A 27,788-nucleotide genomic window follows, 5' to 3' on the forward strand; every position below is an offset into this window, starting at 1 on the left:
TCCCTCTCCATCTTCGCTTTCACCGCCTCCTTGGCCTTCTCCACCGCGGCTTTCTCCTTAGCCTCGAGCTTGTCATCAAGCAGCACGTCGAACCTGCCCCACGGGAAGGAACCATCAAGAGGGAAAAGCTCCCCAATAACTTCCCTAGCAGCATCTTCGGCCAAATCCCGGAACTGGGCGCACAGTTTGGGGAGCATGACGGTTTGGAGCATCTCGATGTCCACCTCCTTTTGCTTAATGATGGCCTCTTTGCCCCGAACCACCTCCGCCTGAGCCTTAAAAAGGCCCCTGAGCTCATCCCTCTGCTGGAGATAGAGGTCGACACGCCCCTGAACAAGGTCACATTTACTCGGCGAGCTTCGCGCTTTCGCCGCCGGCCTCGGCCTTAGCCTTCTCGCAAGAAGGACCTCCCTTTCGGCGTCCTCCCGAGTTTTCTCTCGGCCAAGAGCGCCTTCTCGCTTCTCCCCTAAGCCTCCGCTCATTAAGGAGATCCAGGCTTCGCCGACGCAGCCACCGCTTAGTGGCATTACGCTCATGAACAGCCCGAGCCACGGCCTTCTCTTGCTCCATGAGGCGAGCACCGGTAACTACGTTCCACCTCGCCAGCTCCCTAATTAGCTTCGTGCCTTCCTCTATAAGCTCGGAGACGGAAGCCTTCTGGGATGAAGGGACGGTGGTGACAATTTGGCCACTAACCCACGGCTGGGAAGCGAAAACCTTCTGGGATGGAGGGTTGACGGTGGCGCCTTGATCACCAACCTGCGCAGAGGACCCCACCGCCGGCTGCCCGACGTGAGCAATAGCCGACTGCGGCTGGTCTGCAGAAATTCAATTAAAACATCAGTATCAACATTGACTTACCAGAAACACCTAATGGCACGGCTAAATTTAAGCCACAAGCTAGATAGGTACCATGTTTGGCCTTTTTGGCCGGAGGAGGCACTTCCTTGCCAGCGGTAGAAACTGTCCCTCTCCTCTTACGGATAAGGGGAGATCCCTCCGCGTCAGAATCCCCCTCATCGAGAATATCAACAATCTCCACCTTCTTAGGGGAGGGGACGGGAGTTGGAACCGGTGTCGACGCCGTTTTCCGCGTCCGACGCACTACGCCGCTAACAACCCTCGCCTGCGCCTCCTCCTTGCTCAAACCCTTCAAACCCTTCACTGCTCCATAAGATCATTCGGCGACATCCTGGGTCGTGGGCTAGAGCCTTGGGATGCAAGTTAGCAACGGTTTTATCTTTGTGCAGCCCCATTCTCCGGAGGATATCCTCAGAAAGGTCCGGTCCAAAGTGGTCTGCAAAAGAAACAAGGCAAGAGTTTAGTAGAAATAAGTCGAGGTCCGAGAAAACAGGAACATCGAGAGCGGTGATGGGCCTCACACCGACCCCACTCACCCCGTGCCAGGGCCGGTATGAGGCCGACATAGCAAAGCGGCTCATTCTGAAGAATGATCTGCGTCGGGGGAATCCATCTTTTCGGCATCCCACTCTTGTCCACCTCAAAGAGCCTCATCGCCAGCCTCTCGTCCTCCTTCAGATGGACCTTGCTGGCATCCATTTTCGGATGCTTCCGGTGACCCATCCGTCATGCTCCGCCCTAGTCTCACACCGCAAATTAACCTGGTGTTGGAAGGAGCGGGGTAGCGGATAGTCGTCCCAAGACTTTAACGTACACCCACCGACCCCGCCAGTCCTTGCAAGAAGAGAGTTTGTCAACGAGAGACATAACCCCGCTCCGTTTGCACACTATACCATCCGACGCGCCGAGATTGATGGTTTAAGATGATGAAGTCGGCGGAATAAATTCACCGTCGGAGCCTCTCCCTTAAAGAGACAAAGCCAGACGAAACCGATTATGGTTCTCATGGCCAACGGGTGCAGTTGGGCAACGGCAACGTTCATTGCCCTAATTATGGCCATAACATACCCGTTCAACGGAAACCGGAGCCCGTATTCCAAATGCCGCATGTACACGCCTGTGTGGTCCGGTGGAGGACAACAGACGGACTGACCCTCCCCAGGGATAACAATTTCATACCCCCTACCAAAGAAAAAATGGCCCTCGAAAAGTTTCTCGCCGGAACAACTGGCTAACTTATGGGACCAAGCGCGGTCAAGACAGATCTTACAGACATAGCCGTGATCCATGACGTACTGTCTCCCCTCACTAGGACGAGATATTTCCTCCTCCTCACCGAAATCATCACCAAAATCACCACAAGAATCTTCATCCTCCCATTCCTCCGCACTGAGGATCAACTTCAGGGGAAGGAGACCTATGACCCTCCGACACAGGCTCACTAGGTCCAAAGATCGCGAAGACATGTTCACAACAAATTACTAGCAAGATAAAAGAAAAATTCGTTTGTTTACCTTAAAAGGAAAAAGTGCTCGCCGGATCAAAGACTTCGAAGGTTGGAAGAAAAAGGAAGCCCTTGAAAGTTTAGAAAAATGAAGATTTTGGAGAAAATTTGAGAAAACAAAAATGGAGGCAAAAATCACGGAAAAACTGCCCTATTTATAGGGAAAAAGCCCATAAAGAAGGACCAATCAGAGCGCAGCCCATGAAGCGTCAACCAATCAGCGAACATACACGTGTCAAACATGCAACCGTGGGATGTCAATCGTTGCAACAGTCGAACGTCAATCAATGCAACAGTGACCAAGCGTCTTCAACACGCCTATTCACATCTCTTCGACTGATCATCTTCCTCAACAAATTCCTAGGTATCTAGTCTCCGCCGGCCACCCGATCAACCAAGCTAGGGAGCACCGGCCGGGGGCAATCAAAATCAACCTAACTCTCACCCTGGTCTCGGCCAAATATGTTCTTTTCCACATCGGATACCCTTTATGCATCCATGTGGAGGGGGGATATGGTATACGGTACGGCCTACCAAGAGGCCGATACAGGAAAATTTTCTGAAATATGCAGAATATATGCTCAACATACATCGGAGCCCATACCACGGCATAGACTACGCTGGGGGCAAATTGATGGGGCATATTCTGCACCGCTGACCAAGTCAACATACTGAGCAAGGTCAAAGATGTCCACACCAAGTCAACGACTTATACGACCCTAGCCGATGCGACCCATCGGCTCGTTAGCCTGGGTCTCGGCGTGACAACTAGTCGCCGGGACACATATCCGCGTACTCATATCCAAGACCCCTCGGCGGTGAGTCAACATGGCCCGCCGGCCTGCCATAGGTCCCTCGCCCGAGGGGTAGATCGGTCTTTCCACCTGCTAGCCACTTGGCCACTACGTGACAAAAGGTGAAAGCCTATAAATACTCCTCAACCTTCATTGAGGAAAGGATCCAAGAAACTGAACCTAAATACACTATTCATCTGGTAATATCTCCCTTATCTCTCTACAACATATCTAGCCAAGTAACACAGCTTAATCCTTTGAGTTTACTGACTTGAGCGTCGGAGTAAGTACGCTTGGCACAAAGCCAAGCCCTCAGTTCGTTCATTGTTGCAGGAGAGGCCGGGAGGGACGATAGAGACGCGAGGAATCCAACTCAAGACATTATTCTACGAGCCACGGGTGGTAACGATACTTGCTCTGGAATTACACCCGGAACAGTTAATTATCTTCATTTATTAATCATGTTTTACTTTGTTGGTATGATTGACAACCTTGCTAGCATGTTCAACATGATAATGAGTGAGTAGTTTCCTTAGCTAGGGTTAATGGGTAATTAGGGAAAACCAACATGGGGGATGATTCATGCTTAAATTAATATGTTTTCATAGTTTATTTGCTTGCTTGTTGTGATCTCAACTTATGCACATGTTATGTTTGATGAAATGCGAGTCTATGAATCCTTGCATTTTTTACCCATCACCTATCTTTTCAATGGAGACTTGTAAGACATAAACCAACTCGAGTCTCATTAGACCATACATATAGTTGAGTAGGGAAGATTAAGTCAACTTGTAGGTGTTGTACAATCTAATCGATTCGGCTACGGGACCCAAACTTTCCTAGGATTGTAAGATATAAACCAACTCGATCCATCACAACAATAATTGTTTGCTTATAATTTGAGAATATGTTTGTATGATCAATTCCCATGAATCCCCTATGACCCCATGGCACCCTAGTGCCTTTTATTAATTGTTTACATCCCTTTTTAATCATCTTGCTTGTTTACTTTTATTGTTACTTAGTTTAGTGATCTTCTACTTCAAACCCCAAATTGTGACACCCCTAGATACCACTAGCTGCAATTGAGATCCGACCTTTACTTGCCTCTTTACTAATTGTAGAGTTGTTTGTGGAGTTATAAATTGTGTGTTTGGTCTAGGTGCTCTTAACGACAAGTACCGAAAACTAAACCTCCAAGTGAGTCCGACCACTACCCCAAGCTTAGTCTCTAGTGGATAACGTGTGTAGTTAATTGGAAGGCCCCATGCTTAGTCTCTGGTGGATAACGTGGACAGTTGAAAGTGAAATGTGGCATATTGACGGTTGTGAAATTGTTATTGATTATTTATTATGAAGTATTTTATCCTACTCAACCTTGTGGTTGACAGTGTATTCGTGAACACATGTGATGAACCATAATGGGGAGCAGATTTGACAGGTACTTGAGTTAGCTGACTTGGGAGCATGGGATTGCGTGAGGACTTGACCGTGGCCTAGGCGTCTAGCTGACTTAATTAGCTCATCACAATTTAATTAGTAGTCTATTCATTTTATTTCCGCTGCGAGTTTGTATTGATTATTATTTCAGTTGGGTTTAATCATGTTATAATAAAACCGTTATTTCAGTTTAAATTATTAAAGTATTTTGGTTTGTTTTAATTTGTATCATTTACATCGGGCAATCGAGATGGTAACAGTCCTATTTATTGGGAATGTCTTGCTAAAGACTCCTAAATAAACGGGGTGTTACATTGGTTCTTGATCACAATCTTTGATTAAATTTGTTAATTCGTTCTATAAGTCGAGAGATTCGAAATCGGATTAGACTAAACATATATAGTAGGACGACCTAGTTATAAACGATAGTTTCTCTAGGACCCGGTCTATGGTTGACACTAATATCGTGAGGTGGGTATCTTTAAGCCTAAACAATTATCATTACTATCTAATCCGAGTTTGATATAAATCATTTACATATATTTGCATGTGTGACCCAATTTCTCTAAACTCTTTATTTATTATTGTTTTTACATCAACATAAATCAAATCAACCAACCAACCTCATCGACTCAAGATAAAATTCACTCCATAACAACTAATTTACAACTACCGTCTCTCTATGGATTCGACTCTTACGTACTACATTCATTTGTGTTTAGGGATTTATTTTTGCATAAGTATGCGATAGCCTATCAGAAAGTAACAATAAAAACAACATAGAGAGTATGAAAAATTAACTAACAATTTGATTTTAGGAAAATATTAATTTATTTAAATATATGAGTTTGACATAACTAACGAATTAACCGGTAAAATAACAGGGGTAGTTAAAGAAACAACAGTAACCGAAGATGTAATGAACGTAACAGTATTTGATAGATTATGTCGCACACCTAATCAAAGATAATTTCCCTAAACACAAATAAATGTAATAATAGGGGTCGAACCACAAGGAGACGGGAGTTTGCTAAACAAGTTGCCATGGATTAAATTCTATCGAGACCAGGTTATCGGTTGTTAGTTGGTTATGCAAGTAAAATGAAAACAATGATAAATGAAGCATCTAGGAAAATCGGGTCACACATGCAAATTACTAATTAGTCATGTTAATTTAGAAATGCATTGATAATGATAAATTGGTTAGGTTTAGAGACACCCACCTCTCGATATTAGTGTGAAGCATAGACCGAGTTCTAGAGAACTCTCGTTTATAACTAGGCCGTCCTACTACACATGCTTAGTCTTATTCAATTCCGTGTCTCTTAACTTATAGAACGAATTAACAAACTTAATCTACGATTACGGCCAATAACCAAAGATTAAACAAAATAATGCAAACATGTTATAGAAACTATTTTAATATTATCGTGACATCTCATTTTAACAATTGTGATTCGTTATTTAACACGACTTCCTTTATCCCCTAGACAAGATATACTGTTATTGCATTATGTAAATTAAGCTAATGATGAACAAAATGATAAATAAATAATATTAGAAATAAATTACCTCAACAATGGAAATGGAAATGGAATTGAAGAACAATGTAAAATAAAATAACTTGGAAATGAGATTGTAATTTGTAATACTTAAAGGAAATGATAACAAACTAATGAAAACAAAACTATACTAAGCTAATCTAACTACTGAAGTTTAGAGAGAATTATATGTGGAAAATGTGTAAGCTAGATCCCCCCAAAAAAGTGTCGACCAAAACTTCTATTTATAGGGAAACAAGGAAGTAATGTTCGGGCATAGAGGGGGCTAACCCCGATCAGGGACACCAACCCTGATCAAGGTCGTGGAAATCCGGGTGTATTTGATTAAAGGTTTTATTAAGGGGGTGTTTGATTGAGAGGTTTTGAATAGAATGGAATGAATTCTAGTCATTCTAGTGTTTGGTTGGGGTGTTTTGGAATGGAGTTAGAATATTGATAGATTCTCATTCCACCCCAACCCTTTTGAATCCCATACCCACCTTCTCCATGTGGATTCAAACTCCATTCCTTCATGTTTATTTTCTAATGAACTAAACATGTTTTGAAAGGTATGGAATTGGAACCCACACTACTATGATTTCTCATTCCAATCCATTCCATTCCTAAGTAGTGAACCAAACGACCATCCAAAGTGAGCTCTTAATACGTCTTTAATCTCCGGTTAATCACACAATTTAACATCCCATGAGCATCCTATGTTGAGTTCGTCCGAACTTCTTAATTTGGGCTTCATTTGTAATTTCTTTCGTGCAACAACCCACTTCATAATTCTTCATGCTTTGACTTGTCATTTCCATAAAATCCTACCATAGTCCATCTTACTTCCACACTTAGCCTTGATTCTAGCTCTTACAAATTTGTTAGAAATAAGCCCTAAAAGCTAAGTTCCTACAAAATGTGACAAACCATGCAAAAACAACTAGAATACAATATTAGCTCATAAAATCACTAAAGTTAGTGCAATAATCATATACTCCCTCCGTACCACACCAAAGGTAACGTAGGGAAAATTGGAGTATTTAAGAAAAAGTGAAAAAAGTAAGGGTAAAGAGGGAAAAAATAGGTGGGGTATGTAATTGTGGGTTTAATTGTGAGTTGGTAGGTGGGGTATGTAATGGCATTTTGTGTAAATATCAAATGAGTATAAGGATAACTTGGTAATGTTGTGGGCCAAATAAGGAATGTTACCTTTGGTGTGGTACGTCCGTTTATAGTAAGTGTTATCTTTGGTCTGGTACGGAGGGAGTATATAATATATTAGAGACAAAATAAGGGGATAAAGTCTATATAAAATGGACTTATCAGTATTAACAAGAGAAGTAGTGAAAATAATAATATTAACAACATGAGTGATGAATGTGTTTCATAATTTGTTGATTAATTTTACATCTCATCATATTTTCAAGATATAAATTGTAAATGTACTGTATAAGTTAGCCAAATATAGCGAATCATATTTCATAGAAAATAAAATTTAAATGGTAACAAAGGTAACCCGGACATAGCCGGACATCAAACGTGATTAATGATATTATGTTCATATTAAATGATTAGATGTAGTAAATATTTGTCATATATAAGACACTAGGCCGTAGCGCATCCACTTCGTTTCAAGCCACTTTTATATTATACGGACTGATTGTACTAAACTTTCTTTATCGGGATTTATTTGTGTACGAAAACAGTCATTTAATTTCACCGCTTCTCCTGCACTCGCCGGTAAAAAACACAGCTGATGTTACTTCCCGCCACAGTTACAATTTCCGGCGTAATTTTCACCGGCGATCAGCAGTAAACCGCAATTTCTTCAGTAAGTTTTTAACCTCTGTCCCTATTTCTTAATGTTACTTATGATTTCTTAATTTTCTCCATTTGTGTGTATATTTGGCAGAATTAGGGTTTTCTGTGACATATTTTGCGTCAATTAAAGCTTCTGGGTTTTCTGAGTTTTCGGTTACGATTTTTAATTCGTTTTTCTCTTGAAATGTAGTAGCATTCGTGAATTTGGTCCGTCATTGGAGTTTTTAGTTTCTGTATCTGTATAATTCATGTGTAATTGTGATTATTTGATTTTGCTATTGCGTGGTTTGCAGATCAAAACTATTTAAATTGCTTTATTTGACATGTTTTTTGATAATATGATTGTTGCTTTCCTAGTGGAGGACCTTAGTTATGTGGGGAGGGGGCGACCCTCCTAATTATTTACGTCTATATACATTTCAGTGAATGAATGAATGATCACTCGGCCCCCCTTGGCGGTTGAGTGGAAATATTCACACATGAGATTCAGTGTTCACATCTTGACCCCCTTATAATTTTTATATTAAGATCCGTCATTGGAGTTTCATGGCAGCATAATCAAGTTATGAAGGAAAGTTAGGAGCTGAATTTATTTTAATTTAGGTCTTTTTTCTGTTCATATTCTGAGCCTTGGTCGATCGAAGAAGGAATTATTGTGTTTATTAACGTTGGTTAAATGTAATGCTTGCGTTTCGTTTTCTGCAGAATATGAGTAGCTTAGTCGAGAGGCTTCGCCAGAGGACGGACCGGAGGCCTTTGTATAAAGTTGATATTTCAGATGATGAGGCGGATCTTATGCCCGGGAAGTCTGGGGTGTCTTCTGAGAAGTTTGAGCGGTTTGTCAGAGATGATACGGTTGGTCATACCTTGTGATACTGTTGCTTAATTTCTCATAGATGCGCATTTTCAACTTTATGCATCCTATTTATAAAATGGTTTTGTTTCATGTCGGAACAAAGATTATACTTCAATGATGTTGCTAGGTGCATGCCTTTTGTTAGCAATTATGCATCAGTTTTTAACTATGTACATTGGTTGCTTAATTATTACGGAGTATAACAAAGTACTCCCTCCATTCCACTTTTATTGTCCTCTTTTCTCTAAAATTTATTCCAAATTAATTATCCCCTTTCTAAATTTAGTATGGCTAATGGGTGACCTATCAATATTACTCCTACTCTCTTAACACAAAATCTTACTTGTGACAGCTCGCACCCAATATAAATACTGTAAGGCCTTGTTTGGATAGAAAAAAAGGAGGGAAAAGAAGGGGAGGGAGGAGGAGGGAAGAGATACTAAGGGAAGGGGAGGGGAGGGAGAATGGAGGAGATGATTTTCCTTCCAAATCTTGCCTATGTTGGTGGGGAAATAATTTGCCTTGTAGGAGGGAAATGGAGGGATCCATTTTCCCTCCCCTCCAAATCCCTCTACCTTCATTTTCCTAACCAAACAATGGATTTCCCATCCTTCCAATTCCCTCCCCTCACTTTCCCTCCAATTCTCTCAATCCAAACACACCCTAAGGGTGTGTTTGGATAGGAAAAAAGGAGGGAAAGGGAGGGGAGGGGGAAGGAGGGAAGGGGAAGGAAGGGAAAGGAAGAGGAGGGGGAATGGAGTGTGGGTGTTTGGATACAATTTCCCTCCAAATCTTGCCTATTGTGGAGAGATTTTGATTAGGCTTGGAGGAGGGAAATTGAATCCCTCAAAATCTCCCCCCCTCCATTTCCCTCCACCCTCATTTACTATCCAAACAAGGGATTTTAGATCCCCAACTCTCCCTCCCTTTCTTTTCCCTCAAAATCACCCAATCCAAACACATCCTAAAGGAGGAAAGGGGTTGTGAGACGTCACAAGTAAGACTTGTTGATCTTTTAACTACCATTCCCTCTATCAAAATGACATTGTCAGCATTTTTTTAATTGACGGGTAGAGTTGTTATTTTACCCATATTTCTTAAATCATTCCCAAAATAAAAAGTAAGATAATAAAAGTGGAATGGATGGAATAATTTTTTTTGTTTGAATATTTTGTCAAAAAGGGTTAAGGGTTTTCTAAGTAGTTGAGATGAATGATTGAATAGCCGAGGGATTGTCTATAGCAAGCAGGATTTCTTGCCAAGTATTCTCTTCAATTTAAAATTAAAGGAGTTCCACTACTATTTCTATTCTTCCGGTGAAATGCCGCGCCATTAAGTACAATCGATGGAAAGATTTATCGAGTCCAAATAAAAATCATATTCTGTTGTGATGCTACCAGTATGTTGTAACTCAAATGGCAGGCCATCAAGTTTCCTTCTTCGTCAGACTACTACATATGTATCTGTTGATGAACTACCATAAGTTTTTAGTCTTAGAACTTTCCATGAACACTGAAAGTCTAATATATGCTGTAAATGTTTGAAGGTGTAGAAGGTTTTGAGGCATGGGTCCAAATGGGATCTATTTTATTAGCTGCTGTCTGATTAGTTTAGATTTTATATCTCTGGCTGCAGTTATATGGTATCAGAGTTGAAGCTCCAAGATGAATATTTTTTGGTTTCTCTGATACTTTTTTTTTCTTCTTTCTTACAATACTCATCTGGTAGATGTATTTGGTCCAATTGCAAGAGCATTTGGTTCTTCGCTTCTTAGACTAAACATGATTGTTGTTTGTAGGTTGTACTAGTTGATAATACTTGTAATATAGTTGTCTCTGGTTGAATCGAATGTTAGAATGCAATATTTTTTTTTTTGCCAAACTTCCAACATCCTCTTAGTGCTTTGTCGCTATGTAAAGTTAAATTACTGATAATTCAATAGTCATATAGTCGTAAGCGGATACAATGCTTGGTTTACATTTGATCATCCTTTGTAGAAGTAAACAAATAATTTCAATTCACTTTCTGCCACAATTTCTTTGAAATATTTATACTATAAATAGCTTTTGGAGTTACTTCATTCTTCACTTCACATTTCTCTTTGCAAAGTATATGAAGTCTAGAGTTTGTCGGTGATGCACAGTTTCTTAAACTCCATTTTCTACAAACTTTACTTTTTTATGTTCTATGGTGTTTGTATGTCTTTTTTTCTTTTCTTTTTCATGTTATCCTTTTTATGGCTTGCAGAAAGATGATGCATGTCAGTCATGTGGAGAAAGTGGAAGTTTGTTGGAGTGTGAAACTTGTACTTACAGTTACCATCCGAAATGCTTGCTTCCACCTCTTAAAGCACCTTTCCCTGATGATTGGAAGTGTCCCGAATGCGTATGTGTCTGCACATACATTTACTTTCTTGTTCTTCTTGAATCTCTACGCAATCTGCATTATGTGTCATTTGGAAACCACTATGTGTTCTGAAGAGTAAAGTTATATTTATCCAACCCCCAACTATACCATAGAGGGGAGCCTTTGAGGCACTAGGCAGTAGTGTCATTCCTTTTCTTTTTATGGTATCTTGATGAATAAAGTATCTGAATTTTATGGAATATGTAGGTTAACCCGCTTAATGAAATTGAGAAAATACTGGAATGTGAAATGCGTCCTACTTTAGCAGATGATGGTGATGCGACCACCGTGGGCTCAAAGCAAGTATTTGTCAAACAGTATCTTGTAAAGTGGAAGGCGTTCTCTTATTTGCATTGCAGTTGGTAGTCTCTTATTTACCTTTTGTTTCAAATTTCTCTTGTGCTAAATACTACCCCTCTCATATAGTGTAAACATAGTATTTTCTTTTCCTCTCAATATAAATTATAAAGACAAGTGGGCCAAATATGTGTGTTTTCTAAAATGAGCTTCCCTACATAACCCACAAATCCGCATCTTCATCACCCATCACACCCCAACCTATCCCCCTTCCCACTAGCTCCAGCCAAACCACCTGACCTTCACCACCGGAACTGCCGCACCGCACCGCAAGCTGTCGTCAAGACCACTCCACATTTCACACTTCTCTGAAACGACCCCCACATAAGTACCACAACTGAGCGCACCCTAGATCTATGTTTTCGTTGCCACACTATACCTAAAGCCGCCTTACAACCCCCGACTTTACCCATCACCGGATCCCTCCGATCTCCACACCTTAGATCTAGGTTTTCGACCTTCAACTTCTTTAAGCCGACCTCCGCACGCTTCTCTTGTGACGGTTTCAAAGGTGGTGGTGGTGGTGTTAGACATGGTGGTCGACAGGTTCTTGGTTGTGAGTGAGTGGGATAGGTGTCCAAACTCCGAAAGGTGGTGGTAGATGGGTGGTGCAGTGAGGAGGTGGTAGACACGTTACGGGTGAGTGTTGGTGGTGCGGTGGTGACGTGTGTGGGTAACTGGTATGGTAGGTCTGGTAGTGAGAGTGGTGGGACGACAACTTGGAGATGGATGTGACGTTGAGGTGGTGGTGATGGAGTCTAGTGTTGGGGTTGGGACTTAGGGTATGAGATATGGGATACAGGAGGAGAGGCTATGAGGGTGGGGTGAGTGTAGAAGGGTATATACGAGTTTTGGTAAGTTTATTCTTACCATTTAAGATAATGGTATGAATCCAGTGAATGAGCAAAGTTGTATGAAATATGTACGCTGAGAATGGGAGGGAGTACTATCTAGCTTGATTGCCGTTCCTACTGTTCTATTTCTTATGTATACTGACTCATTTCTGTAGTTACTTCTCTTAAGCTGACTGTTTTCTCGATGTCTTGCTGAACAATGCAGGGTGCCGGAAAAACAGTTTATGAAGGCCTTTAAAACCCTTCCTCGCCTCAGGACCAAATTTAATAACTTTCATCGGCAAATGTCATCTGTTAACACTTCCGATGATGACTATGTCGCTATACGACCCGAGTGGACTACTGTTGATCGGATCCTTGCTTGCAGGTTACTTAGCTAGACAGTTATTTATTATTATATTTTATAGTGACTTTAACATCTGGTGCCATTTTCTTTTGTCAAAGATTTTATTAATTTTTTGATGTTTTATGGGATGGTCAGTGGATGCCATCGGGAGCCTTGGCGCACTGGTTAAGGTGTTGCTTTGTGACCGTGAGGTCACGGGTTCAAGTCCTTGGAGCGGCCTCTTGCCAAAATGGCAAGGGAAGGCTTGCCCCAATTACACCCTTGTGGTGGGACCCTTCCCCGGACCCTCGCCTAGCGGGGATGCCATCGTGCACCGGGCTGCCCTTTTTTATGGGATGGTCAGTGGATGAACCTAGTTATTTGGTGAATGTTAGGTGGTGTTTGGTTACCCAACATAAAACACATGAATTGCAATTCATGTGATTTGTAAAATTGGTGGGTTGTTTGTTTACCCCAAATCACATGAATTGAAGTTCCATAGGAACTCTAATTCCTCCATGATGGGGGAAGTTGCTTACCTAGGTCCCCCTAGGTAAGTGGGAATTCCTATGGAATTCACTTCCCACATTCCAACCAAACACTTTTTTTCCATTTCACATGAATTGCAAAATCATGTGAATTGTAACTTCCTTGGAACTTCAATTCCTATAGCGAACCAAACGACCCCTTAGTGGGCGGGTAGGGTGTGGCGTCTAAAGGCCATAAGGTTTCAGTCCTTCTCATTCTCTTTTTGTTCTGTACTTTTGAATGGGCTGGAATCTAACGGCTATCTCAAAATCTTAATTAGTGTTTTTTTTTTGTGTGTGAAATGATTAGGTGCAACGTGCAACTAGTGAAACAAGTGCACCTTGACAACCTTTATATAACTTCCCTGTTTATGTTTTAGTTATTTTGTATATTATCCTTTGTGAGCCAATTAATGATATGCAATTTAATTCTAGGTCCGGTCTTTCTTCTGTTGTTGGTTACTAGTGTCATTGTCAGCATGGTAGCTATCATGTTACTTATGTGAACACCCTAGGTGTAAATGCGAACGTGTCAGGTGTAAATGCGAACGTGTCATTTGATGAAATACATGTAATAGTCTTATAGGCATTTACATCAAGCGTGGTCAAGTTAGGAGTTTAGTGTTTTGTCATAGGCTAAGATTCATAGTTATCATGGCCATCTTATTCCTCGTATCACGAAGAGCAAAATTGCACCAATTCAGCTATCTATCTTCTATCTAATACTATATATATAAACCGAAAACCAGGATTATTGTTTATAAAATATACTGTATAGTTTAGATGTATAAAAGATGTTTATTGTCTAGCATATATAATAATATAAGTAGGTTAGGTTTTGGAAACTATAAATAGGTAAATAAATCAAGATTTTCAAAATATAAAATGTTCCATAATTTTTTTAGATTTGTACTCAAGTTAGATATGACATTCTAATCTAATGTTAAATATTTATTTAAATATATGAGTAATACAATTAGATAACCATTTGATATAAAATTAAGATTTAATGCAAATATGTAATATATTTATTATTTAAATATGCAAGCCTGATTGTGTCAGTAGCAAAAGTAATTGTATTAGTAATGAAAATAGTTGTAGCAACATTGAATGTAATAAATATGATAGTAATCGTCAATGTAAGGAGTAAAAGTAACAATAATAACAATGAGAGTAGTGAATGTAACAATGGCAGCAATGAGAGTAGTGAAATTAACAGTATTAAAAACGGGAGTAGTGAAAGTAATAATAATAATGGCAAGAGTAGTGAAAATAACAGTAGTAACAACGGATGTAGTTAAAGTAGCAATAGTAACCATGGGAGTAGGGAATGTGTCTCATAATATGGTTGATAAAGTTTATTTTAATCATAATGTTAGATGTTAGATATGGCAAAAACATATTCATAAATGGTAATAGTATAAATAAGGCAAGTCAACATAAGTCAATTTCATATGATATAAAATTTAGACGGTAAATGTAGGTACCGCCCGGGCACCAATACTAGTTTTGTATTTTATTTTGCTAAAGCTGGTTGGACTTGACATGACTCAATTTTTGACACGTGGAGTTTGTCCTAAATGTGTACACTTGTGCGGGCCATGTCTTCAAAACATAAAATACATTTATAAAATTTTAATATTTAGTTCCTTTTCTTTTTAGTGAAAATGTGAAATAGAGGTCAATAAGGCATAAATATCAATATATCATACAAATTGATTCATACAATGTATATTCCAGACCATATTGTTATGCAGCCCTCCCTTATTGGTTCTTTGAAGAAAGCGAACTGGCATATTGGTAAGGGTTGGATATGGATTCCATACTCATAGGCCCTAGAAGTGAAGAGTCACAGTACCTACCATGCCTTATAAGGCATTTGTGATATTGATGTTTTTATATTGGAGATTCTAACATCTGAGCTTGTTGCCTGATCAGCCTTTCCCATGATTTATACGTTTTCTGATTTTCATTTTCACTGTATGAAACTCCATTAATTTGTGAGTTTGGTGAATAAAGTCTTTTTGATCCTTCTACGTGTAATACTCCAACTTCACGGATTTTCACATTATTATGCTCCCCTAGTTATGTCTTTCTCCGCCTCCTAATTTGTAATGATTCAAAGAATGCCACCCTATTCTGTTATAGATGTCTAAATGCCACTCATCGTTCTACATTAACTGGATTCCTTTATTATCATATTGTTCTTATTAAATTTTTCGTGTATTTTGAAGAAAAAAACTTTAATACCTCTGGTGCCTTTAATCACAATAAGAACATAATGAATTAATGAGGATAATATTTTTAGCTATTGTATCTGGTATTATTCTGGCCACATTATTGTACTGTTTTTCTTTTGTTTGTAATCTAGTAAGCAATAAATCTTCTTTCCTTCTTTTCATTTTTTTGCGACATTTTTTTTGAGAGCTTGTTTTTGTCTTTGGAGAGCTAATTGCAAGTTGTCTTCTTACTTTGAAGAGGAGACGATGAAAAGGAGTATCTTGTTAAGTGGAAAGAGCTTCCATACGATGAGTGCTATTGGGAATTTGAGGCAGATATTTCTGCTTTCAAGACTGATATTGAAAGGTTTAGTAGGATACAGTCCAGGCGTCGCAGACCTTCTAAGCTGAAAAATGTTCCATGTGATTCTTTGGATCCCCATATGAAACACAAGGAATTTCAACAGTTTGAAAAGACTCCTAGTTTTCTTCCTGGAGGTAATGTTGGGTTGCTTTCAGAAAGTTATTTCTGTCTGGTATTCTTTGTTGAGGACTTGAAGCTAACTGTGGTCCATTAGTAAAATTTTCATTTCCTTTCATTAGAGTTTTTTAGTTAAATATGTTTCTTTCATAAATTGAAGGTTCTCTGCATCCTTATCAACTTGAAGGGCTGAACTTTCTACGTTTCTCATGGTCCAAACAGACGCATGTGATACTTGCTGACGAAATGGGTCTTGGTAAGTATTTGCGTTTCTTAAAATTGACTTTTCCGGGGACTGTGTTTATATGCGTGTGTGTTTTTCTTTCTTACCTTTTTTTGTTTCCCTTCTTTTTTAAGTAATCGTTAATATGAAATGGTCCCAGGCAAGACGATACAGAGTATTGCTTTCTTGGCATCTCTTTTTGAAGAAGGAGTTTATCCCCATTTAGTGGTGGCACCATTGTCCACACTACGCAATTGGGAAAGAGAATTTGCAACTTGGGCACCACAATTGAATGTCGTATGTATTCTTTACTTTTGGATTGAGGGGTTTGTGTAATTAATCTTTTGTTTGGGCAGTTGGCTAGATATCATATCCATCGTAGTCTACTCTCTCTTCCTTGAACCTTGTCTTAAATACAAACCTAGTAAACAAGAGGAATATGTTATCTAATTGAGTACTCATTATGCCTATTGACTGTATATAAAATGCAGATTATGTATGTTGGATCCGGACAAGCTCGTTCTCTTATAAGGCAATATGAATTTTACTATCCTAAAAAGCCTACTTCTGGGAAGCTCAAGAGGAAAAAATTTGGGCCGATCTCCAGTGAAAGCAAACAAGACAAACAAGACAGAATCAAATTTGATGTCCTCCTTACATCATATGAAATGATCAACTTAGATGCTGTAACTTTAAAGCCAATTAAGTGGGAGTGTATGGTAATGCTTCTGCTGTATCTGTTTCTTGTTGAGCCTTTTTAAATTTTTTGGTCATCTATAGAGCCCTAAAGTCTGCTGCTCACAGACGTGTTATCTGATGGTTCCTTTGTAAAATTTACTTCAGGTTGTGGATGAGGGTCACCGTCTCAAAAATAAGGATTCAAAATTGTTCCTTCAGTTGAAGCAATTTCACAGTTTACATCGTGTCCTTTTAACTGGAACCCCTCTTCAGGTTTTGCAAAGCCCCCAATATTTGGATTTTATTTTTGCACATTTGTTTGGTCATTTTATTGTTTAGGTTCTGTATTAGACCATTACATAGTTCACTTAATTGCCTAACGAATTACGAATTCGACTTGCATCGAATTATGGCGTTTGGTTATAATTTTATCGAATTATGCTCCATTTTGAGCGAATTGCATATTTGTATTACGAATTTACATTGGTCGTATTACAAATCTGGTAACCATGATTTCATTTTATGTTTCATGTGTATATTGTTTATTAATTAATGTTACCCATTATAAGGGTTCATTTTCATGTTTTGTAACTATACTTTTTTATTTTATTTTTCTGTCCACATTTTTAGTTTTTTTTTCCTTTAATGCAATTTACAAACTACATTTATTTATATATATACTACTTTTTATTCACTTTATCATGTTCGGGTTCTCCTCTGTAAATTGTTTTACCTCTCATTAATGATGATCCATGTTCGGTGACTCCGAATCATTTTGGGACTAGACTTTGTATTTTTTGTTCTTGGTGGTATAAATGGTCAATTAATTCAGTATTTATATTAACTGATTGTTATATGACAATTGCTTGTTGGGAGTCCCACTATCACACTATGTACTTTTAGTATGACTCTCTTAGAAAACTTGGCTGTTTTTGATCTCGTCTTAGTAAGATCTTGTCTTTTTTTCTTTCTTTTTTTAATTATGCTGATAGTTGCTTTTTTGAAATTTTTGTATGGAGGTTTTCATATGATAGAATTTTTTTTCCATTACTAGGCATATATGTAAGTCTTTGTCTCGTGCTTAATTTCCCTCTCTTGGGAAGATGATGAACTCCCCAGGTGCTTGTATTCTGCTGTTATTAATCAGCCATGTACGTTTTCGCTGGTCAAGTTGACTTGCATCGTCAACCTTATTGTTTTGGTGAACTTTTCAGAACAACCTTGATGAGCTGTTCATGCTGATGCACTTTCTTGATGCCGGGAAGGTCAGTCTTTGTGATGGAGCTATAAGATTGCTTTTCAATTGGCCATTTCAAGATGGTTATTTAATATTTATACTTCAGAATTGTTCTTTTTATGTAAACATAAACTGCAGTTTGGGAGTTTGGAGGAGTTCCAGGATGAGTTTAAGGATATCAATCAAGAGGAGCAGGTCTCAAGGCTTCACAGAATGCTGGCTCCTCATCTTCTTAGAAGTATGTGTCAGTGACTCAGTGATGCATTTGTGCCATTGTGTAACCTAAAACTTTCCAAGTTATGTATTGCTTGAGACTAAGTATAGTTGGAGTATGGGGCTTCTAACTGATCAAAACATTTGCTCTTGTTGGATGATTTTCTACTCAATTGATGTTCCCTTCAGTGCTGCCTTTTGCAGCTGTCTTTCTCATTTTAGTCTAAACTATCTGAAACATACAACACGATGAAAATCTGAGAGTGTTTTTGATATATTGATGTATAATATACATTTTCTGTTTACTTTTTCGTGTTTGAAATCTCCATGGTGACTTTGCCAGTTTGCCAGTTTGCCAGTTTGCCATATACTCTATGCCCTCAACCTTTTGCAAAAGTGAAAACTACAGGCATTAATGTTGGTAAAGCCTTCTGAGTTTGCTGGAATTGTGTAAGGTTTTTTGAAATGGAAAAAGGGGATGCTGGATGTTTATTATGTTAAAATATGTTGTATTTTTCTGATTCAGAAGATGAATTTGTTTAATCTTCCTTTTGTCGTTGGTCCTGTATTGGAAGTTGGAACCTTCGCTGTTATAAATATATATGCCTTTCACATAATGAATTTTATTACAGGGGTGAAGAAAGATGTGATGAAGGAGCTCCCTCCTAAGAAGGAACTGATCTTACGCGTCGAACTAAGCAGTAAGCAAAAGGAATACTATAAGGCAATCTTGACTCGGAACTATGAGCTCTTAACTCGCAAAGGCGGTGGACAAGTTAGTTAATTTTAAATGTTACATTGTTCATCTGATCCTTTTTAAAGATAATAGAGAGGATCTTACACCTGAATGCTTCTGATCATCAGATATCCCTTATCAATGTTGTTATGGAATTGCGGAAGCTATGTTGTCATCCATACATGTTGGAGGGTGTTGAGCCAGTCATACCAGATTCAAATGAATCTTTCAAGTAATTTTTCATGTTATGACTCCCTTTTTCAATTTTGTATTCTGATTTAAAATACATTGCTTTTGGATCTCTCATTTTGCACTGCCTTCTGTAACCCTTTTTTTATTCTACGACAGGCAACTCCTTGAATCATCAGGAAAATTGCATTTGTTGGACAAAATGTTGGTGAAGCTGAAGGAGCAAGGCCATAGAGTTCTGATATATTCCCAATTTCAGAACATGCTGGACATACTTGAAGACTACTTAATATACAAGGTGTAGACATGCTCACTGATCCTTATGATGGTCTTCTATGTTGGCGTTCATTTGGTTTATGGTGCTGTTAGTTCTATCTCGTGTTGTAAGGCTTTGTTTTCCATCATTTTCTTGGTTGGGTAGTTACCCTTTTCGGGTCTTCTTGTTTTGTTTGTTTGCCTACCAAGTTTCTTTGCTGACTTCCTGTCCCCTTTTTATCTATCTCCAATGGAACCAACTACCTGTAGCTTTAAATTAAGATAGAACTTATATATCAAATGTATATCTTACATGTGAAGTAGCAGTTGGGCAATGCAATTCGTTATGAAATTTTAATCAGGTCAGAACTTGTGTTTTTTGTATCTTCATGACATGGCTTTTGACTATGTGCATAAAATTCTCCGTACCCTGCCATAGGGGGTGGAGCATTTGAAGACTGAGGTAGTAGGCTAGAGCTAGTACCTCAGTTGTTGTTGTTGCTGTTGTTGGAATGTCCTCCTCTCCTATGCACGCCTGGTTTACCGGATTCACTCGACTCCTTGCGATTCTTAGTTCGGTTCAAGCGTATCTTTGTTGTTATCTCCTATGTACGCCTGGGTGACCGGTTCACTCGACCCCCAGGAAATCTTGAATCGGTTCAAGCGTATTCTATCTTGGCATTTGCTAAAAATCAATGAACAAACACTCGAACTATAAGGTCACAAAAATCTTGTAGCTTGTGTTCAAGTGTAATCGGGATGTGGTGTATATTCATAAAGAATTAGACAAGCTTGTGTTGTATGCTCTATCCCCCAAAAATCTTTTGAATGGAATTTTAGCTCTTTTCAGTATTTATTTATGTTGTGTATCTAGGTATTTCACTTCTTAAAAAAAGAAAGTACCTGGACATTTTACATTCACACTATCGAAAATGAACATTAAATTAGATTTATGTTGCCTTCAATAACTTCTCTGTACCTAAGTCCTAATGTCATGTTCTTTGGTTTGTAGTGCTGTCACATGTAATATTTCAGTGTAACCTTACCTTGTCTCCCAACTATGTGTTCTTTGATCAGAAATGGCAGTATGAACGGATTGATGGAAAGGTTAGTGGAGCTGAGAGACAAATTCGTATAGATAGATTCAATGGCAAGAATTCATCAAGGTTTTGTTTTGTACTATCTACGAGAGCTGGTGGTTTGGGAATAAATCTTGCAACAGCAGACACAGTAATTATCTATGACAGGTGAATTTTTTGATTTAATCCTGCTTTGCTTTGCAGAAGCTTCTATTTCTCTAGATACTGATTACGAGAAACTTGTGTAGTTGTTTATAAGTCTATAAGATGCCTCGACCATTTGACACTTTTGGTTTAGAATATCTTTCAATTAGTTGCATTTCTTAAATTTATTTTAGTGATATTGTTATTGTCTCGCGGCTCTTTGCTTCCTTCAAAAAATTCGTCTTGGTGAAATGCATCTCATACATCCATTTGACGAGTATGTGAGGGATGTTTATAGGGCATGCCGTTTTAAATTTTGATATAGTTTGGACGCTGCTCTTTATGATCGAAAATCTTGGCTGAAAATTGTACTGATGCATATCTGGTTTCTTTCCAACTATAAGGTCACAAGAAAAGTAAATCATGCAGATTTGTGAAGATACTCCACAAAGATTCTTCTCCTTATTTCTCAGATTGTAGCTTAACTATTTTCTGTTTCATTCAATTTAATATATACATTATTCTCCTTGGTAATCTGTTTGGCCCACGAGAATGTAGCTGGCTCTGCAAAGATGGGAATAATTGAACAATTTGGTTGTTCCTTGTAACATATATTAGTTTCAGTTTCTCCAAACAAGATGTCTATGCAAATTCCTTAACCTTATCTGGATCATTGTCTTACAAATATGCTATAGACCAGAAAGGTGAAGGACACGACTTTTCAATCTCATGGGATAAGAAACAATTTATAGCTACCATAATGGGGAGCACCTTAGTTGAGGACACATTCACACATTTAGTGAATGTTGTTGCCCACAAATGTTCATGAGGAAACATGTATACTATGGTAGTTATCAGATAAGTCAGCGAGAGTAATATCTTTCAAAGTTTAGAGCCCTCAAGGATTTATCATGTCACACCCAGCCATAATTTCTTCTAAGATGAAGATTACAAGGAATACAATAAATTGTTGAAGTAGCAAAATTGTGTCGTTGAGCAATCTGAAGAGGTGGTAGCAAAACAAATAATTTGCTGAAGTTAAAAAACAAAGATATACCCAAATTGGTTGGGTTCATTAGCAAGTTATAGGGATGCGGAACGTGATGTAAATCCGATTTGTTTGATGCCATGGGAGGGTAAATGATAATTGGGACTCTCTTAGTTCATTAATTTCTGTAGGTTGCTGTAGACGCGTGTGTGGAAATTTTGTGCTCAAATCACGCCGTTATTATGGCCAATAATGTAAGGCGGCCATTTTTTTTTTTTTTTTCATAATCTATGTTAGAAGCAGGAAGAAATTTTCAAGGATCTTAGTGAGCTTGGTTTCCTGCATATAGAATTATAGATTGACCATGGGAAATTTGATTTCTATGTGAAGGTCTCAAAATTGTTCTGCTAGAAAAATGCTAGAAAAATGGTGTTGGGGAAAAGATAGAGCCTGGGCAAGGGGGTGGAAGGAAAAATAGTGCTCGATACTTAGTATATTGAAACTCTTTTTAGGAATTATTCAGTCTTGTTGAAGAACATAAATTTGAAGAGTAGCAACGTACATTTATTTAGTAGATGCTCATCAAATTTAGGCCCATAGAGCATTGGAGAAACTACTATCTAATCCCCTATTTACTAAACGAATAGGCAAACCTCCAATTTTTCCCACCTAAAACATATGTCCTAGAATAGTGTTTGGTATTTTTAGCATATACTATAGGTGTGGACATGATAAGTTATAAATGGATATAATCTTTTGTATTTAAATATTTATAACATTTAATATTCTACATTTTGCACAAATTTATCTCCAATATTTTTAGGATAAGGAAATTCTTTTTCTAAAGAACTTATGATAAAAATTTATTGACTTTTTATGATAAGAAGTTGCGGCTAAAAAATATGGTATTAGTAAATATTTGTTAAAATTCATTGACTTTTTTTGATAAAAAATTGCAGCTAAAAAATATGTTTTTTGTAAATATTTGTAAATTAACATCATTAATTTCTCGGTAAAAAAAAAAAAAAAAAAAACACATTTTATTACTTCTTACAATTTAAATTTTTATTTATTTCTCTAATCAAAATACTTTAAGGAGTAACATGAAAAATAAGAATTGTCAATTTAAATTTTATAAATAATACACTAAAAAGTAAAACTCTATAAATACCGTGCATATATTACACATGGTCTATATTAGTAAGTCTATAAATACCGCGCATTCATTGCGCGGGATCTAAACTAGTTTTAAACAACTCTCCACATTTGTACTATCAACATTTAACATAATTAATGATTAATGATTTCCCATCCAAATTTTGTTGCTTAAATGGGATTACCATTAATATTTACACATCAAACCCTCTCCTAATATTGCCACTCGGATTTCGGCATATCTCACTTTAATAAACATTAGGTCGTTTGCACTCTTACTCCGTAGGACATCCATTTGTTGAGATTTTGTCTTTGTAGCCTACTTCCCTTTCATTTCTAGAGGAATAACAAGTTTTTTGAATTCTTGACTGCCTCTGCCTAGAAACTAATATTTCTAATCTCATTGGTAATATACTGAGCTATCTAGTTGCTGTTTAATTATGTTTAGCTATAGGAAGAGCCGACATGGCTTAACTATAAGCTTCTTCGCGTAAAACATTGACCTAATTTTTACACTCTTTTATGTTTCAAACCTCAATGTTTCTTGACTACTCATTTTCGATCATATAATTTACCATCTTGAAGTTAGCCCTTTTATTTCCATTTCTAATGGAGCCAAAATGCCAAATGACTCAGTAAAGTGGCTTCACATCTTTCTATTCTGAAGTACCAGTCCTTCGATGCAGTTCTTGACACAAGTGTCATCTTGGTTTATTTGGAAACAACCTCATTGTGTCGCTAACACAAGGGTAAGGCTGCGTACATCCGACCCCTTAATCTCGCAATTTGCCGGAGCCATTGAGGCAGTGGGGTAATGGTGTTGAAGTTAGCCCTATTTAGTGTTTATCTACTTTATGATATTGCATCTTATTTTATAGAGAATATCTGATTTTACTGTATATGCACCGAAGGAAATTTTCATATTTTTCTCCCGAGACTATTCATTGTATTATGCTTGGGGAAGTTCTTTTTCTTTTTTTTTTTCTTTTTTTCTTATGGCTAGAGCCATTCGTTTCTATGAAGAGAATTCCCATTTTTCACTTTTAAATCTACAATGCAATTGAATCAACTTGTAATTTGTAGGATACCTTGCTCACTAATAGTGTGTGGATACTTTTTATGAAATGTTTTATTTGTTGTTGTAATAGAATCTGAGCAAAAGAGCTAATTGTTTTTCGACATTTTTGAGGTTTTAAATACATGATGATGATGATTTCCATTTATTAGTTTCCTTGGATTGGATTATATATTCCGTCAAACCAGATACATTTATAGTAGCCCGCTGAACATGTTTTAAGACAAATCACTATTCTCACTGTTTCTTCTTTTGTAAGCCATTGCCTGTGGTATTCAGGTTATTGAATGAACTGTACTTTTATTCCTACATGATTTGCATTTAAGTCTTTGTAGTAGTCTTCATTTGCAGTTTCTTGCTTTTGGTTATACAATGATTGTCTTGTTTAATTCTGTCACTTCTATTGCAGTGACTGGAATCCGCATGCTGATCTGCAGGCCATGGCCAGAGCCCATCGACTTGGACAGACGAATAAGGTTAACACTTGTATATTTTTGGAGTTCGAGTTTTTTTTTTACTGGTTTCTTTAGTATTTTTTTTTGCTATATAATTTACTTATATATTTTTAAATATTACTCCCTCCGACCCAAATCAAAGGTAAATGGACGATCCAAACTAAAGGTAACATTCCTTATTTGTCCCACAACATTACCAAGTTGTCCTTATACCCATTTGATATTTACACAAAATGCCATTACCTACCCCACTTACCAACCCACAATTACATGGCCCACCTATTTTTTCCCTCTTTACCCTTGCTTTTTCCACATTTTCTTTATCCATTTTCTCCTATGTTACCTTTGGTCTGGATCGGAGGGAGTATTTGTTTACCCCCAATTTGTGGGAGCCCTTGAGGCACGGGTAATGTTGTTCTTTGTCTACTTTTGAGATTTTTAAAACATTATACATAAAACTCCATATATCATCATGCTTTGTTTAGTTTTTATAATTTTCTAACATTAATTTATATTTTATTCTATTTTCAAATATTATGGTCATTGATTTGTAATTTGTATCTAAGTTTTTATAAAAGAAAACTGAGTTTTTAATTTTTTATACCAATAGGTTTAAAATGACTTTTGTACCATGTTTCGCTTCCCATTCCCCTTTCACTCTTTTTTTTTATTCTCACTGCATTTCGAGGTGTGCAGACCATTTAATGGCGTTTCGACCGCAAATCATTTTGGGATTATGTTGTCAGAATACCCAAAATAAGAAAAGTGAGAAGCTTGTTATGGAGTGATGTTTAATCCTTGTACTATAGTCTATAGGTTATTATAACTATGTTATACCTCTTATGGACACTCATTTTACTTACATTTGCCTCCTTTAGAGTTAAGACATTTGAACATAGTAATTTATGGAACATATTTTGATTTGGTGACAACTTTTTGCCATTTTTTTGAAACTATTTTGGATTTTTATTGCTCATATAAATATACTTGTGTTACTTTTGAATGTTAACAGGTTATGATATACAGACTCGTGACGAGGGGATCAATTGAAGAAAGAATGATGGAGATGACTAAGAAGAAGATGGTATTAGAACATTTAGTCGTCGGAAAGCTGAAGACACAAAATATCAACCAGGTATTTGTTTGTTCTGATATGAATTATAGCCCAGTATTAATGTTAGATATATTGAGTAGCTTATTGATAATATAAGTAGATTGCATTGAAAACACGTCAAAGGTAACAGTAGCACATTGTTGTTTTCACCCTAGCCTGAGGGGCTGTTAATTTTAATTTTTAGAAACTTTTGTTTTACAATTTGAACTATATAAAGATGAAAGAACTAAAGAAAATCTCAGAAATGATATGGATATATTAGAGGAAGCTTTATAAAAAGAATTAGTTTGTTACAGTGTTCAAGATTTTTAAGCTGTAGAGATCATGTAAGCATAAATGCATGACCTGGGTCACATCTTTACTTTAATGCTCCCTTCGACTCAACATGATGTTTACCTTTTTTCCCCTGCAAGTTTTTCTAGGAAAGCTAAGATAAGTGGGTATGGAGTATGGATTAGTCATTTTCACTTTTACCCTTACCTCTAACCACCCACCAACTACACCCAACCCGGTCTCCGTCCACCAAACCACCATAGGTCACCCATACAACCCCCACCCTTCCCCGCCTAAAAGCCCCTCATCCACCTTCAAATCTCCCTCCCCTACCATCCATGGTTCAAAAACTTGGGATCGATCATAGTCGCGGTAGCGATGTAATCGGCTCTTAATCGGTCGTCACGAATGAATTGCGGTGATTCTCGGTGATTTCATGGGCGATCTCTTAGCGGTAAAGTGAAAAACCGATACAGCTCGGTCGAGATTTTGAACCATGTTACCATAAAAAAAGTCTAGCTCTAGAGTTTTATAGGGCCGGGGAGCGTTTTCTTAGGGTAGGACATGGTGTATGGAGGGCGGGGTTTGGTTTCCGACGGGCTGAGGTCGGTATTCATCGGGGTGAGTCGTGTTCATCGGAGTTGGGATGGTGTTCATGGGTGGGTGTTTTACAGGCAGGTGGGGAAACTTAGGAGGGAACTTGTTCCGGTAAATGGGGCCACTTAAGTGGGAGCTTATTCTGACACGTGGAGATGGGGTTGGTGTGAATGGTGGTGTTGGAGGATGGTAGTGAGTTAGAGTGATGGTAGGTTGTTTGGCTGGTTAATGAGGGAGGGTGGGAGAAGTGGTAAGGGTAGTTGTGGTCGAGGGCTATTCACAAGGGTAAATTAGTAACTGGGTAAGTGATGTAAAGAACCTTTTGAGACTCCCCAAAAAGGAATATGTAAAGAATCTGCGGAGTCGGAGGGAGTAGTTTATTGTTTTAGAATTTTGTGGTTTCCACTTTCCACTTTGTCTATAGATTTTTTCAGTTAATCTCAATTTCAATGCTAGTTCCAATATTGCCTTTTTGTTCAGGAAGAGCTGGATGACATCATAAGATATGGCTCAAAGGAGCTTTTTACAGATGAAACTGAAGAAGCAAAGGCCCGTCAAATTCATTATGATGATACTGCAATAGACAGGTAATATGATGGTTAATAATAGTTTTATTCTATTGATATTTCTTGTTAGTATGTAGTATTATAATTTAATTATTATTATGTAGATTACTTGACCGTGAGCGTGCTGGTGATGAAGAGAATACCTTAGATGATGTGGATGACAGTGAGTTCTTAAAAGCTTTCAAGGTATGTATTGAGGTTGAGGTTTATGCCTCAATATAGTCTTAGCCTGATTTGATATTTCATTCAATTTGCTTGTTTAAAGTGTAGACTTTTTAGGCGTCTGCCATGTGTTGTAGGTTGCAAACTTTGAATTTGTAGATGAAGCTGCAGCTGCAGCAGAAGCACAAAAGGTTGCTGCTGAGGCCAAATCCAATGTTAATAGTTCAGAGAGAATGACTTACTGGGAAGATTTATTAAAAGATAAATATGCAGTGCATAAAGTTGAGGAGTTCAACTCTCTAGGAAAAGGAAAGAGAAGCCGTAAACAGGTACTACTCATAAGTTTTCTGTCAGTATATCATGTATGTTGTCCTATGTCATAATCAATGATTACATATTACTTCCCTACAACGAAGTAGAATTTGAAGAAAATTAAAAAGTAATATTCCATTTGTTTAGAGTGTCCGATGACATTATGTACCGCGTGAACAGAGAGGCTGTTTCCGGGATATATGATAAAGTATATTAAAAATACGGATAATTCACACGGTACCCCTAAAGTTGGTCATTTTGCACAAAATATCCAAATTTTTGATCCGGAAAACTTAATGAGGCCATAACTCGTGTTTACGAACTCAGAAAGTAAATTTTTTTTTTTCAAAT

At 37.9% G+C, this 27,788-nt stretch overlaps 1 protein-coding gene across 1 annotated transcript in view; it reads left to right on the forward strand.

The window, feature by feature from the left end:
* Positions 1 to 7,769: 7,769 nt before the first annotated feature.
* LOC141612234 (CHD3-type chromatin-remodeling factor PICKLE-like) overlaps positions 7,770 to 27,788 on the forward strand; it is a 28,025-nt gene continuing 8,006 nt past the window's right edge. The window contains exons 1-21 of the mRNA XM_074430969.1: positions 7,770 to 7,971; positions 8,667 to 8,816; positions 11,065 to 11,202; positions 11,431 to 11,585; positions 12,640 to 12,801; positions 15,765 to 16,003; positions 16,147 to 16,242; positions 16,370 to 16,506; positions 16,701 to 16,928; positions 17,053 to 17,160; positions 18,102 to 18,152; positions 18,263 to 18,362; positions 18,970 to 19,112; positions 19,202 to 19,305; positions 19,422 to 19,560; positions 20,595 to 20,764; positions 24,368 to 24,434; positions 25,426 to 25,548; positions 26,878 to 26,984; positions 27,068 to 27,149; positions 27,263 to 27,454. Coding sequence (XP_074287070.1) covers positions 8,670 to 8,816; positions 11,065 to 11,202; positions 11,431 to 11,585; positions 12,640 to 12,801; positions 15,765 to 16,003; positions 16,147 to 16,242; positions 16,370 to 16,506; positions 16,701 to 16,928; positions 17,053 to 17,160; positions 18,102 to 18,152; positions 18,263 to 18,362; positions 18,970 to 19,112; positions 19,202 to 19,305; positions 19,422 to 19,560; positions 20,595 to 20,764; positions 24,368 to 24,434; positions 25,426 to 25,548; positions 26,878 to 26,984; positions 27,068 to 27,149; positions 27,263 to 27,454 — 2,688 coding nt within the window. The 5' untranslated portion in view covers positions 7,770 to 7,971; positions 8,667 to 8,669. The remainder of the gene's footprint in view (positions 7,972 to 8,666; positions 8,817 to 11,064; positions 11,203 to 11,430; positions 11,586 to 12,639; positions 12,802 to 15,764; positions 16,004 to 16,146; positions 16,243 to 16,369; positions 16,507 to 16,700; positions 16,929 to 17,052; positions 17,161 to 18,101; positions 18,153 to 18,262; positions 18,363 to 18,969; positions 19,113 to 19,201; positions 19,306 to 19,421; positions 19,561 to 20,594; positions 20,765 to 24,367; positions 24,435 to 25,425; positions 25,549 to 26,877; positions 26,985 to 27,067; positions 27,150 to 27,262; positions 27,455 to 27,788) is intronic.

This window comes from Silene latifolia, chromosome 11, assembly GCF_048544455.1.
Source record: "Silene latifolia isolate original U9 population chromosome 11, ASM4854445v1, whole genome shotgun sequence".
Classification (NCBI taxonomy): Eukaryota; Viridiplantae; Streptophyta; class Magnoliopsida; order Caryophyllales; family Caryophyllaceae; genus Silene; species Silene latifolia.